General features: G+C 48.7%; 1 protein-coding gene across 3 annotated transcripts; it reads left to right on the top strand.

The window, feature by feature from the left end:
* Positions 1-2,750: 2,750 nt before the first annotated feature.
* Positions 2,751-19,361, top strand: ANKDD1A (ankyrin repeat and death domain containing 1A). 3 transcript variants are annotated; one of them, XM_064517879.1, is made up of 15 exons: positions 2,751-2,846; positions 6,627-6,730; positions 7,394-7,492; positions 8,102-8,200; positions 8,721-8,825; positions 9,675-9,773; positions 10,204-10,302; positions 11,461-11,559; positions 12,343-12,438; positions 12,950-13,048; positions 13,991-14,089; positions 15,256-15,351; positions 16,839-17,040; positions 17,790-17,921; positions 18,276-19,361. In XM_064517879.1, the coding sequence occupies exons 1-15, from the start codon at positions 2,813-2,815 to the stop codon at positions 18,335-18,337; spliced, it is 1,524 nt and encodes a 507-aa protein (XP_064373949.1). In that variant the 5' UTR covers positions 2,751-2,812; the 3' UTR covers positions 18,338-19,361. The 3 variants fall into 3 exon arrangements, with proteins under 3 accessions (XP_064373949.1, XP_064373948.1, XP_064373950.1); XM_064517878.1 differs by having other exon boundaries at positions 12,340-12,438; XM_064517880.1 differs by lacking the exon at positions 12,343-12,438.
* The last annotated feature ends 223 nt before the right edge of the window (positions 19,362-19,584 follow it).

Here is a 19,584-nt window from a genome sequence, read left to right as displayed (position 1 = left end):
GTCAACCTAAGGTCTCTCTCCTTTCAGAGTAAAAATCCATGAAGACAAGAAAATGTAAGAGATAGCAGTGACAGATTTCAGCATGGGCCTCCCCAGAGCTTAGGGAGATAGTGCACCAGGTCTATTCATGATGCCCTCTGAGATACGAAATGAAGGCTTGAGCCAAAAGGAAGATTTTCTAGTGACAAAGAAGCAGTGTCTCAGTGCACTGTGTTAGTAGCTCCTCTCTAGGAGGGCAGACAGGCAGCAGGGTTAGATCCTAGAGCAGAACCATATTAATCCCAAATCAAGAACAGCAACGGCTCCTACAGGGATGAAGCCAGACTGTGGGGAGAGTGAACAGCTCCCCCACATCCGTGGCATGGCAGAGTGCAAGCAAATACAGAAGAGGCTACAAAATATAAGGACATGTCATTTAAGACAAAAAGATGGGGCCAGAATACATCACAGCACGTGCCCGTCTGCACAAGCTCCTCGTGCTTCCCAGCGGGCAGGGCCAGCAGGCAGGGCTTAGCGGATGCTCCCGGTAGATGGCAGGGTGAGGCAGCTCCTCGGCGTGCGGGCCTCGGCTAAGCTGGACACTGCGCCTGGCAGGCAGGGGACAGCCTGGAGCCAGCCGGGAAGGGCTGCTCAGAACAAACTCTTATGCTTGGCCCTGAAAGCATCAGGGAAACCCGAGGCAGGGGCAAACAATCCAGGTGTGTGTGCATGCATATATATGTATATGTGCATGTGTTTATGTATATGTACATATACACTTATTTTTTGCAGAGGTAAAATGAACATTCTGAAGTCAGTGCGTTTTACTTTATGCCTCCTCTGGCTACACAGCCTTGAACCACTGGCTGTACGTTTGGTCTACAGTCACACCCCTAGATGACTGGGACATCAAAGGACTGGAAGTGCTTTTGACTATTTTTTTCAAATAGTAAATTGTTAGAAAAATGGGGGGTAAGGGAAAGGATGGAAGCTGGGACACCTTCTGCAGAGCAAAACACATGCGGGGCGATCTGACAACATCCAGGTAAAGCCCGCTGAACTGGACAAGCTCTGACCCAAGCCCTTCGAGCCCAACAGCGGGTGTCCAGGACAGCACAGTGGCTGTCACTGGAGGCTCTTACTGCAACACGGCCTTGCTTAGAAACTGCCTCTTTGTGTAAACATTGATCACTTAGACTTTGCTTCAGCAGCAGCAATACCTTATTGCTCTGATGCAGACTGCAAACACCAGAGCATGCCGCTCCTGAAGGACAGCTGGTGGCAGTGGGCAGCTCCGCAGAGACATCAAAGGTACACAGCAACATTCGTGGTGCCACATTACCCAGCAGATCAGATAGGGAGGAAAGCTGCGGGGGCCAGACCTGCTTCGGAGACCTCATCACAGGCTGAACTGAAATGGCCGTGGCAGAAAGAGAGGCTCCTGTGTGGCTGGGGCAGTTGGTGCTGCCAGAGTGTCACCACCTCGTCCTCCATGAGAAGCAGCATCTCCCCAGGCTGGTTGGACGGGAGGTACCGAGGGGCAATGCCGACAGGACCGAGCACCCCACCTTGCCCCTCTCCATCCCTACCACACAGCTGGCTGCTCTGGACCCTGCTTTTTCACTTACCTCAGGCCTCTCGGAAACAGGTGATTCTTCCCTCAGCCTCTGCTCAGCTTCCTCCTAACATTATCAACATGAAAAAAAAAATTAAGGACAAAACCAGACCCAGGAGACTTAACTAAAACTCAGGGTGAAGAAAGCTCCCAATAGAGCAGCATTGTCCCTCCTCTCCCTGCCTGCACTCACCTCCGAGGCAGTGTTTACTTCTGTCTTCACAGCATGATTCAAGCAGCAGGTGAAGACCGAAAGCGACTTGGCTGAGGGCAGAAACGCTCCTCTCCTCCCAGATTTGCCCCTAAAGCACGTGCCAAGCAGATCCGGGGGCTAGCTCGTGCCCTCTCTGCACACACAGTGTGTGTGGGGGGGAAACGTGGGATAAAACCCAAACCGACTGCGATTCCCCAGCTCAGCTTAAAGTGTTAAAAGCCTGTTTGCAGGGACTGTAAAAAAGGTGCTTGGATGCACTGCAGGCAACGGGCGGCGAGTGGAGGGGGAGACCCCTTTGCTCCCCTTGCACAGGTGAAATAACCCCCGGGGCACATCCAGGCGGCCGGGCGGAAAAGGCCGTTATTCTCCACAGGGGCAGGCGGGAAAGGCCGTTATTCTCCACAGGGGCAGGCGGGCGGGAAAGGCCGTTATTCTCCACAGGGGCAGGCGGGCGGGAAAGGCCGTTACTCTCCCCCCGGGACGGCGGGAGAGACCGTTACTCTCCACAGGGGCGGGCGGGAAAGGCCGTTACTCTCCCCCCGGGACGGCGGGAAAGGCCGTTACTCCCCACACAGCCTGGCCGCCCTGTCAGGGCCGCCTGCTCCCGCCTCCCCCTCACCAGAGCCGCCTGCCCACCATTCCTCCCCCCGGAAAGCTCGTGCGGTTGGAGAAAGGACGGAGCGAGCGGGCCGCAGCGCAGCGCCTCTGCCCCGGGGGGCGGCACGCGCGGGACCTCGCTGCCGAGCGAAAAAAAACAAGAAAAAGGAAAAAAAAGTGGGGGAAGCCCCCCAGTCCCCAATCCCTCCTCCCCGTATTCCCCACGCCCGTTTGGGAACGGAACGAAAACATTCAAAACGAGGATTTTTTTATTATTATTTCCCTTTTTCCCCTCCCTTTAAATAGCGGCTAAAGCGGCGCCGCCGCCAGCCCGCCCCCGCGGCGGGGCCGCCCCCCTCCGCCCGCCCCGCTCCGCCCGCCGAGCGGCAGCGCGCAGGGGCCGCGGCATGGGCGACGGGCTGGCGTCGGAGGCCGACACCCGTGAGCGGGGCAGCGGGGGCGGTGGGGCCGAGGGCGGCGGGGGGGGGGAGGCCCGGGGCGCGGCCTCCGCCGGGGCTGGGGAGGGGGCAGCGGCGCTGTGAACCGCGGCCGAGTCAGTCCCCCCTCCCCCGGCCTGCTTTAATAAAACCCCCAAATTGCCTTTCAGGGGTAAAACCGGGCGCCCCGCGGCTTTGGGGGCGATTTTACCCCGTTTCTGCGCCTGCGTTTCCTCCGCTGCTTTTAAAAACCGCCCGCATAACGCCCTGCCCCGCGCTGCTGATAAATCATTAGGATAATTTTCAGCACTGTTTGGGGTCACCGCATTCGTGTTCAGCCCCATGAAGCGTGAAATGCCTTCAAACCTGGGCTAAAAGGGTGGGAAAAGCTGCCAGGTGTGTGCTGAAATGCTGCTTGGGGATGAAATGCTGCTTGGGGACAGCCGCGCGCCGTGCCGGGGACGCGGTTACGTTGGCAGCGCTGGTCTCGCTAGTGGGGACGCTGAGAAGTTGAGACCACCAAATTGTTTCCCATTTGTTGCTGAAAATAAACAATTTGCAGCCAGTATAGCCTCAGTGATGAATGATCTGTTACTGCGTCTCTACGAGGCAGTAGAGCAGATAGAGGAAAGAATAAATAAATCAAGTGGCGGTTTGGCGTCTCTTGACAAATCAGCCCATTTTACATTCATAAAGTGAATTTCTGTCACCTTGAGAGCAGGTGACAGAATATTTGCTTACCTGAAACATAGCGGAGTTTTCCCCATCAAGCAGAGAGAAGCATTTGCAAGGAGGTATAGCCTGCATGTAGCCATTGGTATCAATAATTCGCATGTACTCCACCTGTTTTTCCAAGTTTTCCTGGTATTTCCACCCAGCGACGTATCTGTGCAGTGTGAAAACGCAGCCCCGCTAACGTACCTGCCCAGAACAGAACGGGGGCTCAGCACACGGCACAGAAAATTCTGCTTTATTGCTGCAGAAACGAAATCCTACTGCCTTCAGTGAAGTAGCAGGTCCAGCACTCTTGAACAGTCCTGTCTGCTATTAGGATCTGTGCTATTTGTGATTATAGATTTTGCTTATAGATTTTTTTCCTGGAAGTGAGAGAAATGGGCAGTGAGAAAGTTAGAGGGTGATTTTTCCACCCCTTCTGCCCCAGGAGCCCTCCTGCTCTCTCCTGAGAGACATGGGCAGTGCTGTTTACACAGCAAGTCTCTTGTTCAGCTCCTCAGTGCTGTGAAACGGGAACAATAACGTGTTTTGATGCCTCTTGTATCATGCGTGGTTAGTGTCTAGTTGATATTGTCTCAGTGTTAATGAAGCCTTGTGCATGTGTGTTTGCAGCTGCGCAGAATTAATATAGGATGCTCACAAGTGGATTGTGCATTGGATAATGCCAAGGCAAAGGCTTATCCGTATGGAGATGAGCAATAAAGTCAGTGGAATTAGGGTGATTTATACAGCTGAGAACCTCGCCTGGCATCATTTGCCTTTCAGCATCCTCAGAGTTCACCTGTGCAGCACATATATCTGGGCAAACGCCTCCCTGCTTAGGCCAGCACTTCCTTCTGGTCTTCAGAGGGTTGATTTTTGGTCGAGGAAGGCAGCCTTGTTGTGGCTCTCACGATAACCAGGCTATGGCAACCTGTGGAGAGCGGTGCTGTTTGGGGATTGTTTTTCCCGAGCATAAGCAGAAGCAACTTGCTGATGTTCTGCATGGGCTGTGTGAGCTTGGGTTTGGTTTCCAGCTCTTGTAGCTGTTCACCTGAGAGGACCTTTCACACCCTCTTGCAAGAGTCATAAAAATTTCTCTGTATTATCCCCAAAAGACCCCAAGTGATAGTCTACAAAGATGAGATTGCCTTTATTCAGGTGCACGCAGTACTGCGCAGGGTCTCAGTCAGCACTCGGACACCTTTGTGGTAAACAGAACAAAATATAGAAGATGGTTGTGCTCCCAGAGGGTGACAATCCTGGACAGTCCCGTAATGAGTCAGGAAGCACTCACAAAGACAAGGTCTTGGAAGTTAGCATGAGTGTAAGATAGCAGCAAAGACGTGTGGTTAAAGAACCATGTGTGGACTGAAGTGTGGGTTAAAACCTGAATAGACTGGGTTGATGCAAACGTGCACGAAAAATCAGTTTACTGCTAGGGATGTTCTGCAAGGTAAAGCAATGCTGCAATCTGAGATGTGAGACTCCACAGGTTGGTTTATGTGCTAAAAGTGGCTTTGTCACCCACATAACTTAGGCTGCCCAGGCTCATTAGTCTGGGTGTATCTGCTTGCTCCGTGATGGTACGGTTTTCTGGACTTTGGCCAGTATCTCTCCCTGGTGCTGCCCTGCCTTGTGTGCACATGCCGTGTTGCATAGGGAGAAGCCGGAGAGCAGTTTAAGGGATGGCCTGGGATGTTGCGTCTTCTGTGCTACACAGACGTTCCCAGGAATGTCTTACCTACACAGGGCAGGCACCACTTCTTCATATTCCTGCCTCTTCTTCTGCTTTTTACTGAAACACATTAGGAGAGAGAAAGGGGATAAGTACATGGGAGAAAAGCAGATGAAAACTGCAACATCCTCATGACTGCAGTGGGAAATCTGCTATGTGAAGGGTTAAACCCTCGTGGAAACAATCTGGAAATGGAACTGGTGAAACCTGAGGCCAGATCTTATCTATTCAGGAAAAAAAAAATCTATTAGTGCGTTAACTGTGGGCAGGGAGTCTGCAGCGTGGACCCTTTGATTTGCAGGAAGCTGTGTTCAGCTCGGGAAGCCAGGCCCCAGGACTGCCACAGCATCTTCGCTGGGGGAGAACAAACGGACTAGGCTTGCACTGAGCCCCTGCTGCCCTTGAGCCGCAGCCAAGATCCTTGCTGTCTGCAGAACTTCTCTGCAATACGATCTCAGGAACAGGAAAGTAGAAAAGGGCAGTCAAAGCCAGCTCCCCAGTGGGATGTGACAGGCCGTGGGACTGGCTCGGGCACTTCTCAGAAGAATTCCCCAAAGCATTAGGGCAGAGACCGAGTCCAACAAAGATTGGCACCAGCCTTGCCAAAAACCCTCAGAGCCTCCCTGCCAGGCTGCAGCAGGCCCTGAATCCCAGCCTCGCTCTTTTTGCTTGGCAGGAAGGTTTGCTTGATCACGGAGAAGATTGCCAGGGCAAGGCCCGGTGTGGGGAGTAAAACCTCTCAGTTTGTGCCTAGTTGTGCAGGACAAATGCTGCTATTTGTAGTAAATTATGCACAAAGCAGCCAGTCTGTTAAAAGATACTGCGCTAGTCCCAGGCCAGACCAGCAGTTCTGTGCTGCCTGGACGATTCAGACTGCTGTGGAAGAGTTCCCATTTGGTTGGGACGGTGGGACTGTGTGTGGAGGAAGGCCTCTTTGTAGAGCAGCAGGATCTAAAGTGGGAGAGAAGGGTCTGTGTCATCTGTCTGAGCCCTCACACCAGCCCTGGGCCTCCCAGGAGGCCAGACCTAACAGATCCAAAGGCTTCAGAGCTAGAACAAATCCACACAAACAGAGGAGACACTGAATTAGAGGAGGAGCTGGTAAGACCGGGAGAGCATTGATGTGTCACAGAGGTGCTTAGGGAAGGGGAGATGGTGGGAGAGGATGGGTCTGGTAAGCACACCAACCCCTGTAGGGCTGGGATGCTTGCTGGGAGAAGTCCTTGTGCAGTCTTCTTGAGGCTACCGGGGTCAGCGTGCCAAAGGGAAGGTTTGTTGGGACGTGCTGCTTGGCAGCACTGTTTTCATGCCAGCTCTCTGCCTTTGCTGCAGTGCTTCATTCAGAGAAGGAGTTCCACGATGCGGCAAAGCGTAATGACACGGCCAGGATGGAGCAGCTCATCAAGAAAGGGGTCGACATCAAAGCCAAAAACAACGTAAGTCCTGGGTATTCCCACCTCCAAGCTGCAGGCGTGTTTCTGAACTGCAGCTCCATAACACTACTCCCCTCATTAGCTGCTCAATTGGCCAAAGCTTTAAGATACGCCACCCAGTGCTAAACAGGTCCTGTGGCAAGTGAGCGGTTTGACAGATGCCGAAACCGATAGCCATGGCATCCTGGCCAGACTGGAAAGTTGCAAACACTGAGGGAGGATGATAATGTATGGTTCCCCTTGGAACCAGTGTGTCAGATACACGTGGCTGCAATGAAAGGCTTTGATTTTGCTGCCTCTGTACGCCAAGGCTGTGGGACTGACTCAGTTCCTGTTGCAGATCTCCCCATGTTGGCCAGTAGGTTCCTGGGAATATGGGTTTGCACCCATCCTTACTGTTTTATTCCATGGCGATGATACATCCCATTCCCATGCTGTCGTTGTAGTCCATTACTGTAGTTTCTAAGCAGAAGGTGAACAGTGGAGGTTACTTTCTGCCAGGTGGCTGAGCAAAGAGGGAGAGCTATGGCCAGAGGAACCCTGCACAGTGCAGGAAATTCTGGCGCCACAGATGGCAAAGGGGATTTTGGCCTGCAGCAAGGCCAGTGGATACCCACAGGCACTCCACAAACATTAGCTTTGCCTCTCTCCTTCCTTCTCTTTCAGACAGACCGAACTGCCCTGCACTGGGCTGCGGGAGCAGGGAACGAGGAGGCTGTGCGACTGCTCCTGGACCATGATGCCCCAGTGGATGATGAAGACAGTGTATGAAGGCAGATCTTCCTTGTGTGCCCTGCAGATGTGTTCTGTGCTTGGGGGGTGCTGGGGGACTGGATGCTGGGCCGACAGTTACAGACTGCACCTTAGTCCAAGTGGGTGGCACGAGGCAGTGCAATACCTGGAAAGCTGTGGCCTCCCTGCTGAGGGAGGTGCGGTGTCTTTTGGGAGCAAGCCTGCTTTCAGGATGCGGCGTTCTCTGTCTTTTGGCCCTTTTCCCTGAATGCCCAGTGACCAGGCAGTACGGCTGGGAGATTCTGGGGGGTTTTCTCTGTAGCACCAGGACACTCAGCTTCCTCTGGTCATGCTGATGGCGCTTGCTGGAGAGAGCGGCAGCCAGCAAGTTCCTTTTCCCCCTCCCAACAACCAGGCTAATACCTGTCATTGACTAGGAAGTGGCAGTCAAGAGACAGGTCTGCTCAGCTGCTGAGACCATCTGGCAGCAATAATGGTAACTAGAGAGGGAGTAAACCAAAAAGAAAGAGAAACAGAAACATCTGGGAAACTTCCTGAAGCTGCAGGGGCAGCTTCCTTCCAGGGTGGGGATGATGGTGATCAGCAGTTTACCTAAAGGCATCTCTCTTCCCTTTTGCCCAGTTCGGGATGAATGCACTTCTCCTGTCTGCCTGGTTCGGCCACCTCCGTGTCCTGCAGATCCTCGTCAATGCCGGGGCCAAGATTAACTGTGTCAATAAGGTGAGAGAGTCTCCCTGTGCTGCTCCAGCAGACAGAGCCAGACAGTGACAGTGAGAGAGAGGAGGGCTTACCTGTGAGCTAAGGTAATGGCACATGACAGCATCTGCTGTGGGGGCTGCCATCTGCACTTCTGCCGGATGGTGTGACCTGGGGTGAAGTCATCTTCACCTTTGGGCCTGGACTTACTCCTAGAGCAGCTGTAATAATTGTAGCTGTAGAGGAGATGCACAAGGCTTTCTCAGCTCACATTTGTGCAGTGCTGGGGTGAAAGGTGTTACAGAAACGAGAAATTGGTTTAATAAATCAGCAGTCCTTGTATTTACAAATTAACCTTGGTTGGAAAAGGAGCACCAGTATTTTGGAGTCACAACTTGCTGTTTGCAGTGCAAGTTAGCTTAGCCCTGGAGCTTCAGGGAGGCATTGGATGGGTCTTTGCTAACAGTCACAAGTTGTTAAAAGAAGAAATTGTGTCCTGCAGTCTTGAACTTGTTAAGCAAATAGTCCTTTGTCTCCTCTCCAGAATGGCAGGACCCTGCTCCACTGCGCAGCTCAGAGGGGACACATCCGGGTGATGGAGTTCATCATGGAAGACCTGGAGGACATGTGTGTGGATGAGACAGACAAGGTAGGAAGGCTCTGCACTGGTTTGTTTCACGAGGTCTGATCTTGCTCCGCTGAGCTTGGCATGCATGTTCCCCTTCACCTTGGGAAGAGCGTGGCTGAGCCTCAGAGTCAGATGGTACTTGCAAAGTGCCAAGGGTATCCCACGCTTTGGCAGCCGGGGATTCCTGACATAGGTCATTGGAGAGAAGATTGAGGAGCTTCATTGCCCTTCTCTCTTGTAGCTCATGCCCCAGGGTGTGGTGTAGGTAAATAATAACTGCAGGTAACCATGTCCCAGCATGTTCCAGCATCAGCTGATCCATTTCTGAAGACAACATAGAAACATGCAGGACCTGGCACACACACTTTTCCTCCTGCTGGCTACCACAATTCCTACAGTGATCCTTGCTCTGCTGCTCAGGGGTTAAATGAAGCAACAAGAGATCTACCTTTCCCCAAAAGAGTTTCTGACTCACTGGATAACTAGGGTCTCAGATCTTAAATCTGTATTTTATCCTTCATTGCTCTTGATAAATCTTTTATTATCCTCTCCTTGTATGAAACAAACATTGAAAATATCTTTTCCTTTCCAGTGCTTGGTGAGACCAAAGTGTTCTGAGTTGCTAGCACCAGAGGGTGGTTCTGTTCAGGTTGCTTTGTTAGGATCATCCCAAATCTAAAGCAGAATAAAGGTTTACTGCTGGTGCTTTGGATAACTGTCTTTGAAGCGCAGCACTTTGTTTCCCCCTGTGGACACTAAGCTCACTGTGCAACTGAGTTATCGCCCAAGGCATTATTGTGTTGCTGGCAGCAAGTAAAGTGATCTTCTAAGCCTTCCTTGGACTGTATTTCCTTCTACTTCCTTTCAAAGGCAGAGAGGACAGCGTTTCACCTGGCCGCAGAGTATGGGCAGCTGGAGGTGGTGGAGTTCCTAATTCGACTGGGTTGTTCTCACAGTGCTGAAGACAAGGTATGGGCATAAAACCACACCAAAAGTAAGGGAAAATCCAAGAATTAGAGGATATGAGAGTCGGGGAACAGGATACCAAATGAGGCCAGTGGAAGTGGGTTGTGAGCAGCTGTCACTGTGGTTGTGGTATGCCAAGGATTTTCTTCCCCATCTACTTGCAAGCCATTTGCATCTCAGTCCATGCTGGATTTCTGTCCAGGACTTTTTAGACAGCATACACAGCGAACCTGGTGAACCTCGTTTCAATTTAAGATAGCTGGATTTCTTGCCTTACTGCCGCTCCTGCTAGAAAACTGTTTCAGATTCTTGCTACTGGTTACAATCTGCTTTTCAGTCACCCTGGATATACTCTGTGCAAAGATACTGTGTCTGAATGCTCAGTCCTGTGAAATATATATATATGTATGTATGAAATTATGTTTGCTTTCAGGAAAAGAATACAGCATTGCATTTAGCTGCTAAGAATGGACATCTTTCTGTGCTGCAGAAGATTTTAGATATTGGAGTGGACCTTGATGGAAAGAACTTAGTAAGTACATTTAAATCAAATGAAAACCTTATAAATTTTACCCTTTCCCTTTTTAGAAATGCTCTTCTGCCATAGTCATCAGGCTGAATGGTCAGTGTCGATGGGACAAGTTTTGAAGATAGCTGATTTTATCTAAAACGTACGCATGTAAAAGCAGGACACATTTGCAGAGTATCAGTTAAACGCAACATCTTTCTTGGACCAGTATCCAATTCTAAAGTGTCTCTTTTTTTTTCCTACAGTACCTGCTGACCTGCCTTATCACTCAATTATCTCTTTTTTTCTACCTGACCTTTGTACATTCAAGTGCCTAAATCGTTACTGAGAGTGTTTTAAACTAAATCCCACTGTGCTTTATAGTATTGACTTAGGCACTGAACATATGGCCCTTCTGTTGAGATCCTCTCTCTTTGATAGACCCACTTCAGAAAATTCTATGGCTGGAACATACTTAATGAATTAGATAGCAAATACTGGCTCAGTAAAGCCTTTATATATTCCATGGCACACTCCCAATTAAGTTTATCAGCAATTTTTTTAGTCTTATTTGATTGCTGTCTTTGCAAAGTATATTTGATTCTGATAAGATCTGAAAGAAAAGGAAAACTGTCTTATGTGGCAACTCTGGTAGCGTTTGGCTCCTTCAGAGCAGCTGCCCTCTGTGCAGGAGCAATAATAAAACCAGATGAATTCACCTGGGAGTTCTGGTCATTTCTTTTTCCTTGTAAAGAAGTTAGCTGTGGCCCTCAGAAAGGAGAACCAGTGGTCCAGGGCCTCGCGTTACCAGTTTTGCCTATGGCTCTGAGCTACTAAGGGGAAATGGTTTGTCTCCAACATTCATGTGAAATTCTTATTTTTTGCGAATGGGTTCAAGGGAAGAAAGGATAATGAACATAGTGTCTGTTGTGTGGCCAATGGGCCAGCAGTTTCCAGTGGAATAAGGATAGAGCAGGACTCTGATACGTTGGTGGCACATAGTGCTTCCTTTTTTCCTAACGATCGATTGGAGTAAGACATCCCTGGCCCTCAGAATTGGTATTTTAAAATATGGATTTGGAAGATAGGAAAGGGGCTTGCGTGTTCCACTACTCTGTCTTGACCTTGTGTACAGAATTGCTGCTTGTCCCCTCTTCTGCCTCTCATCCTGCCTTGTTCCAGGAAGGACTAACAGCTCTGCACCTGGCTGCTGAGGGCGGACATAGCACCTGTGTGAAGCTGCTCTTGGAGGCAGGTGCTGATGTCAATGCCCAAACCCAGGTGAGCTCTTTGGAAGTGATTCCATTTCCAGACACTTTTCCATAGCATGACTGCAGCACCTGCAGAGCCTGGGCTTCAGGCATCCAGGTGCAGCCAGCAGCTTGTGCGGGGTTAGCTTCTAGCTGTCTTCTGGAGAGCTGCTGTCTGACATAATGTTAGCATGGAGGAGCCCTGAGTGAAATCACTAAGTCTCCAGCGAGAGCCTCTTGGACCCAGAGGCTATTCACAGTTTTTAGATTCCTTTGCATTTCTGTTGCCACCGTGGCAGGGCATCTGTAGAAGGTCTTGGTTTCAGACCTTGCTTAGGAAAGTTGGAGCTAGCATGGCACTCTGTTCCCCTTCTCTCTTGTCAGGCTCCTGCTGCCGCATCAGTGCAGTACAGCTCTTCCCCAGGGAGCTCTCCAAGGCTCAAGCCATACAGGCGTTTGAGCAGCCAGCTCTCACTAACTCGGTGGGAACTGGGCAATGTGGATTTGCCCTGTGGATCTGGGTCCAGACCCATGGCCTCCCAGGGTGGGCAATCATTATAGGGTAAAACCGTGTGGTGCCAGAGGCAGGTGAAACCGCTCTGGGACCAGTTTGGCTGTGGAGACAGTCCCTATGAATTTTTCAGTACTGGGGCACGGGGCTCTTGCAGGGGGGAAGCAGGGAGATCTTTGTGGATAGTCTGTAACACTTGCAGCTCCTGAGGGGAAATGGGAAGAGACCAGAGGGCAACAATGGTCCTTTGTCTAAAAAGGCACCCTGACAAATACCCATCTCTTTGGCTGTGCCTCTCAGAAGAAGATGAACTGCCTTCACTATGCAGCACTGCACGGCTATGAGGAGATAGCCAGAGTCCTCATGGATGCAGGAATCCGCACAGATGCTGTTAATTATGTAAGTCCCATTCCATGCTCTCATGGCTTATAAAGAGACAAGGCAGTTTGTGGAGCTGCTCAGGAGGGCAGAGCAAGGACCAGTGCTGCTGTGGGGCTCTGCACTCGTGGACAGTGTTGCCAGGCCTCCTTCCAGTTCACGCTGGCAGCTGCCTTATTCTAGACAGGCTGCTCAAAGCACAGTCCATTTGGTGCCATGAGCTCAGCTCTTACGCACAGGGCAGGTGCAAATATGGTGAACTCTTTTAGCAGCCAGCACTATTGATGAAAAAGGAGCAGGACACAAGAGTATGCAAGCATTAGTCTGCTAGAGTATGCAAGCATTAGTCTGCTCATCAGCTGGTCCTTCATCCTGTTGCGTAGCCCTCTGTGGCATTGTTCTCACCAAAACAAAAGGCCTCAGTCAAGCCCCTCTGTCCTCAGAGGACATTTGAATCCCAAATGCTGTATGTGGCCAACTCAAGGACCTCAATGCCTTTTCCATCTCATATGCCAGTGTCTTCCTTCCACAGCAAAATGCATCAGCTACACACATTGCAGTGCTACAGAACTTCCCAGCCTTGGTGAAGATCTTCATTGATGCGGAGTGTGACCTTGACATTCCAGATAACGTAAGGCTGTAGCTCCTGTCCTTCATCTTTGGTATGTGAACCCATTTGATCACCTTGGGGACAGGAGTAAAGATTGCTTTAAAATGGGGAGAACCTGAGAGTACAACTTAGGAAGCATGAAACCTGTGAAATGTTCTGAGTGCTGGAGTTAGGTAATCACCTGACAGCGCTCAGCACGTGCGCTGCGCTGTGTCCTTGGGACTTTGCACAGTTTCCTTGCCCAGTCAGACTCTTGCCTCCCAGCTGGCAGTATATGGGAGAAATTTCAGGCCAGAAGATAATCTGCAAAATGTCTGAGGGACTGAGAATGGGAAGCAAGCCTGGAGGTAGCTGATTCTCTTGCCAAACTGAAGTTTTGTGAATGAGGGGCTTTGCTAACAAATGGGTAACTTAATTGTGTTCCAGTTAACATTCGTTCTTGTAGTGACATCTCTCCTGATGCTACCACAAAATTGCCACATTTTGTGTTTGATTTGAATTTTTCCATGAAGAAATCCCAACATGCATATGCATTACAGTGCATACACATTAAGCAGGCCCTGAGTCCCCGAAACAAAGAAATGGCACAGGCCTTTCCTCCCTTGGCCGAACTATCTGCCTGCAGAAATTGTTTAAATAACAGGAATTAATACATTCCTGTAAGTGGCTCCAGGGAGCTTTATGGAACTGAACAGGTTCCTTCTTCAGACTGAAGTGTTACCATGGAGGCTTCTCAGTGCCAGTGCTGGAACAGGGACAGACCAGGTCTGCTCGGCCCTTGTAATTCCAGCCCCAGTTCAGGGTAGGAGGGCGTTTACCTCCATTTGAAAAGGGGAGGATTGGAAAGGAGGGCAGAGCTGATGTAGTTCTTCCAGTGCTTCCTCCTGCTACCGTTCCATCCCTTCCTTCCAGCCTCGTGCTTGTCCCTCTCTGAAGTTTAGTCCTTTCTTCCATCTTCTGCAGAGGCAGCAGACTTCGCTGCACATCGCTGCAGAGCATGGCAGGCAGGACATTGCTGAGATGATCCTCATTGCAGGAGTTAATCTGAAGCTAACAGACAAGGTAAATGTCATTGTGGGTTGAATTGTAGGGGTATGGAAGAAAAATGTGAGTGGTCTTTGTCATTGTTTTTCTTAATTTTCAAGGAAAACTAGTAAAAATATTAAAATCTGGATATTTTCAAGGAATAAGGCCTTAAAACCCTGCTGAGAAAATTATTTTTTGTGTTTTCCAGGGAGGGAGTGACTGGTTCTTAGGAAGGTAGAAAGTAGTTCACACACAGAGTAAATGTTCCTCTCAGAGTTGTTCCAGTTCTTGCTACTTCTACTTATACCATTGCGCACATTAATATCAAAGATTATTACTCCAGAATATAAACAATGTATCCCAGGGATGACAGTGTAAATGTTTTAGTGGGTATAGATAGTATAGATCTGGCAGTCAGTGTCCAGGGCTTTGGCCCCAAACTGAATCAATGGAAGCAGCCTGGCAGTTAGTGTAGGTGCAGGGAAGGTGCTGAAGGGGAGTGTGTCCCCCTGGCATCCCTGATGGCTGGGCTGGCTTGCTTTTCTTCCTGCATCTTTCAGATCTTTTTCCTTTCTACTGTATACTTTGACACTCATACAACTCCCCCCACTCACACACGCTCACTTCATCCAAAATCACGTTCATGTAGGGAGCGTAATTACATTTTCATAGTCCCACCTGTGCTGTCTCCTAGGAGACCATTTCTAATCAGGCATTTGTGGATCCTATAAAATTAATGAGGTTGCATAAATCAGTTCAGCTTCATACGTGTCAGCAAATCTGCTGCGCGAAAGGCTAGGAAATGCCTGGGATTGAAGTGCTGAGCTGGTCCTCTGAATGCTGCACCCATGTTGCTGGGCACGCTGCAATCCGGTGTGGGTTACAGGATGTGTTATCAGCCACTGCTGCCACCTGACAGCTCCCCCATGGCAACGGGGGAGAGGTGCACACAGGCTGCAGAGCCTGGATGACAGCTCCTCATGCCCTGCATGCAGTAGCTTGAAGCTAGATCACTTCCAGGCTAATGCTTGGTGTCCTACATCCCAGCTGGATGCATTGCTCAGCAGGCCGTGCTGCCTGCTTGCTCTGCCTTACCTAAGCGTTAAGAAAACATGTTAAAAACTGCCAGGTGGGCATGGAGATTGTACCTTCTGAGCATGCAAAGCCTTTTTCCGCTTATTTTTCCTATTCTATAATTTCAGCAAGGAAAAACATCTTTGGATGTTGCTGCCCGAGGCAATCACATCAACTTGGTGGACATGATCATCAAAGCTGATCGGTTTTACAAATGGGAAAAGGTGAGCAGTTTACACCACCCTCTGTGTTTTTTGGGGCAGATGTAGCTTTATCTTCTCCATTGAGACTCTACATTACCAACTATTGAAGGGGAAAATAAATGCAGGACATCCTGTGACTGCCTGGCCTCAATTTCCTCACCTTATTTAAGAAAAACAAAAAAAAGCCCTCGCCATGCCAACCGCCAACTCTACTTAAGACTTTCCTTATTTTAATAAAAGCCTCCATTACTAAAAGCCCCAGGCTGTGCTGAAGGGAGCAGGGGTTTTCAAAGATACTTTGGCAGTTCAACCCAAAGCCCTACAGTAGAGAAAGTAGTATCATTGTTTCTGTTTTTGGGAAGGAGAAACTGAAGCAAAGTGCAGGAAAATGGTTGGCCCAAGGTCACCAAACATGTATGGGCCCTTGAGAGTTTGAACAGTGGTGCTTTATTCCCCATGGAAAGGAGGCATCTGGCCTGCCCACAAATCTCCTTACCTCTCACTAGCAGAGCAGTCAGTTCTGGTTGGATTCATACAGCCAACCTACCTCTCAAACGTCCCCACAGCTGAGACTTTACCTCCTGCATTTTCCCAGTGTGGCACGCCGGTGGCCCCGTGTGCAAGGCACAGCTGGTTAGCCCCAATCCCTGATCTGAAGCCATACCTACCCTGAGCCTATGCCTAAAGCAGTTTGAGCAGAGGGCGTGTTAAAAGTACAGCCAATGCCCCGTCCCTCACCTCTTCATTAGACCCAGTGAGAGCATCTCCCCACACAAGCAAAGGTAACCCTCTAGAGAGGGAAAGGAAGGTGGCCTGTGGTATAGGCGCCGCTTCAGAAGCAACGTTCTGTACCAGGCCCATCACTGGCTGCCCACGCAGCCCTAGGCAGAGTCATTTAGTCTCCTTGCAGTCTTGCATGTAAAGAACGCGAGCACAGACCTGTGTCACAGGGGAGCAAGGAGATTTATGATTCTGCACGCAAGCCCCAGATAAAAGACACTGCAGAAATGCAAATTGTGATCCACATGGACTTGCATAGCAAAGCTGTTAGTAACAGTATTTGTTAACATCTGTGATTAGAACAGGGTGAAACAAGAAGGAAAAGAACTGTGATGGGCCAGGATGAACTTGCAGGGAGCTGCAGAGCTGAGGATGTGGGAGATGGCAGGCTGGCAAGTACATCCAAAAGCTTTGCCGGTACCAGAAGGGCACGTGCAGGTCTCAGTCTAGGAAGCATGACGGGGCTGACGCCAGCAATGTCAACACGATACAGAGCACTGCGATCCCGGCTGCACTGAGGCTGTCAGCAAATGAAACAAGGCAGAGCGACTGTAGGTTAGCGTGAGAACAAGACGCAGCTTAGCACCTCACTGCTAGCAGGACAGCTCAATTACTGTCCCAAAGCAATGGGAGACACTAGGTTGCATCTTCTCCTCCTGCAAAAGGCCCAGGGATGACAGAGCAATTCTCCAATGCCCCACACTGAAGCTCCTGTTCTGACTTTGCAGGATAATTTAAACAGCGACTCCGACTCCTGGGTAGCAAAACACTTGACCTTTAAGCAAGATCACAGGCTGGAAACACAGCACATTCGCTCAGTAATGTGGAGATTAGCTACTAAATACCTCAAACCTGGTGAATGGAAGAAGCTGGCACATTACTGGAAGTTCACTGATGCGCACATTAAAGCCATTGAGCAACAATGGACAGGTATAAACCACAGGCCAGGTACTTTCCTTCCTTCACTTGGACTGTATTTCTAGGAGATAAGTCTGCAGTACTAGGAAAACATGAAGGAAAACAGTTGGTTCATCTGCAACAACCAGAAGAGTGGGCTGAAATGCTCTATTTGATGAACACAGAGGTATCTACTCCCTTGAATTTGTTTTGGAGGAGAGCCTGCAGCTCTCGAGCACGGGGGTAGCAGTCTATTGCTCGCTGCTTTTGAGGTGGTGCCAGATCTGTGAGTTTTTGCTACAGAGATCAAGTAAAAAAACTTCTTGTCGTCTTAGACAAGAGAGAAACTTGCTGTTTTGTTTTTTTTTTTCCTTTAGGGAGCTGAACCAAGAAGGCAGTAGAGTCCCTCTTAAAATGTAACAGATATGTTGGTAAAAGCAGGAGTCTGAGTTTTGGAAGCAACTCACCACTGGTTTGCTTACAGTAGGGAATCCTGTAGTTTGTGCAATGCAGGCAGGGCTAGGCTATGCTCCGAAGGCAAAAGTTCTTTATTGCCATCAAGTGTTGTGTGACAAGCCCAGCTCATCTGTGGCCTGCTCCGCTAAGTCTACTGTTGCTCTAGTGATCAGGCCATGACCAGGAGATTAGGCCAAACTGTACTTTGGAGCTACACAGTAAATTCCAAAGAGGAAGGGAGTCCAAAGCCACCAATTTAGAATTGGCTCAAGTCAGGACTGTGCGCTGTAAAGTATGGCATTTCATTTGTGGCTTAATCTTGCCAGGTATGAAAAGTTACAGGGAACACGGGCATCGGATGTTGCTTATTTGGCTTCATGGTGTGATCATGGCAGGAGAAAATCCAATCAAGGGATTATATGAAGGTCTTGTGGGGATTGGAAGAAGAGATTTAGCAGGTAATACTTTTGTCTTCCTTCAGATAATACACACTGAGCACTATCTGAATTCCTTGTTATGCAACATGCACTGAGGAAAACTAAGTGCAGCCAGTTCACACAAGCTGGAAGCTGCCCAGCTTGCTACTATTACATAGGTAATTTCTTTCTCTTCCTTTTGTTTTGATAAATAAATGAACACATCCTACCCTAGCTTCTACTCTCTATGCAGCAGGACATGTGCCTAGAGAAGGAAAACTACTGATAAACATAGCACCGAGGATGATCCTATAGTAAATATACAGCACCTTTTACCAGTATTATCAAGACATACCCCATCCCTTAGAGTTGAGAATGTTCTCTTTTCTTTTACAGAAAGCATTCGGAAAAAAGCAAATGCAGACTCCGCTTCTCCAAGGAAGTGCATAGCAATGTAATGTCTGAAGGGCATTAGCGGTCTCCTCATCTGATGCTTCAGCAGCTGTCTTAGAGCTATGAGAAATATTTGCTCTACTACTCACCAGAAGGCAGCTGTAATTTAAGGGCTTATGTCATAAAAAGTTGGCATCGCTGCTGCTTCCTTCTTGGTGTGAAACAAGATTATCAGCAGCTGCTAGTAACCTTAATGCCACTTTTATATACAGTGAGATTTTATTTGGTATTGCATAGGTTCTGGTTACTGTAATAGTACTTGAGTGAGTAAACCTCACTTGTCATGCTGTGACTGGGTATCAGGAAATATTACACTATTTTACTGTAATTTGTTTACACTACATTTTTGTATGTAAGTTTTTTATTGTTAATTTTATAAGTTAATTTGGGGGAAGCCTTTGTTCTTAGGAGTGTTCTTTACCTACCTTTTCATTTTTTTTTGTCCATCACTTCTGCCTTAGACGATTTGTTTGTAACTTCATTGTTTTCTTCTGAACAAATTCCTATGCTAATAGAGAAGTGGTTCTCAGTGCTATTTGCACTCAATTGGAAACATCAAGGCTGCCCATTTGTTTCTCTTAGAACTTCAAAGGTTCTCTCTAAGGTTTAGACTCTCTTCCCAAAAGGTTTCAGAAAAGAAAATTAACATATGTCAGTGTATTATTTATAAATACAATAGGCAAATTCTTTAATCTCTAGAAGGTTACAACATGAAAAACATGATGAAGGGGGCTTTGAAGAGTCCATCTCCTTTACCTTAAAACAGACATAGCTGCATACTCATCTAAGGGGGAAAAATAAAGCAGAGTCAACTTACTATCAGCCTTCAGGTGGTCTTGACCACCATGTAAGTACATGTCTTTTACTGTTTCAACTCAAAGAGGTGGTCATCTCTTACTTAGAAAGCCTCTGGCAAGGGCACACTTTTTTCTTAAACACCAGTGTCATGTAAGGTTTTGTATTTATTTTTTTACAATGTTTCAAGAGGAAATAATGTCTGTATTCCAATAAATCAGACTTTTACTCACATTTGAGATTACATCTTAGTCATCCTTTATATGTAATATTGTGTAATTCTTACTCAGAGCTAACCCAGTGCAAAGTTATCAACATTATAATTAAAGCTTTTCCATGCATGAGGTGAATCTGAGACAAAGGTACTGACTTTCTGGCTTTCTTCTAAAGATGGCTGGAGAGGTAAACCACAACTGTAGTAATCCGCACTACTGTTCTTTTGTAGTGAAAACAAGAG

This window comes from Dromaius novaehollandiae, chromosome 10, assembly GCF_036370855.1.
Source record: "Dromaius novaehollandiae isolate bDroNov1 chromosome 10, bDroNov1.hap1, whole genome shotgun sequence".
Lineage (NCBI taxonomy): Eukaryota > Metazoa > Chordata > Aves > Casuariiformes > Dromaiidae > Dromaius > Dromaius novaehollandiae.
This window is presented reverse-complemented; position numbering and strand designations above follow the sequence as displayed.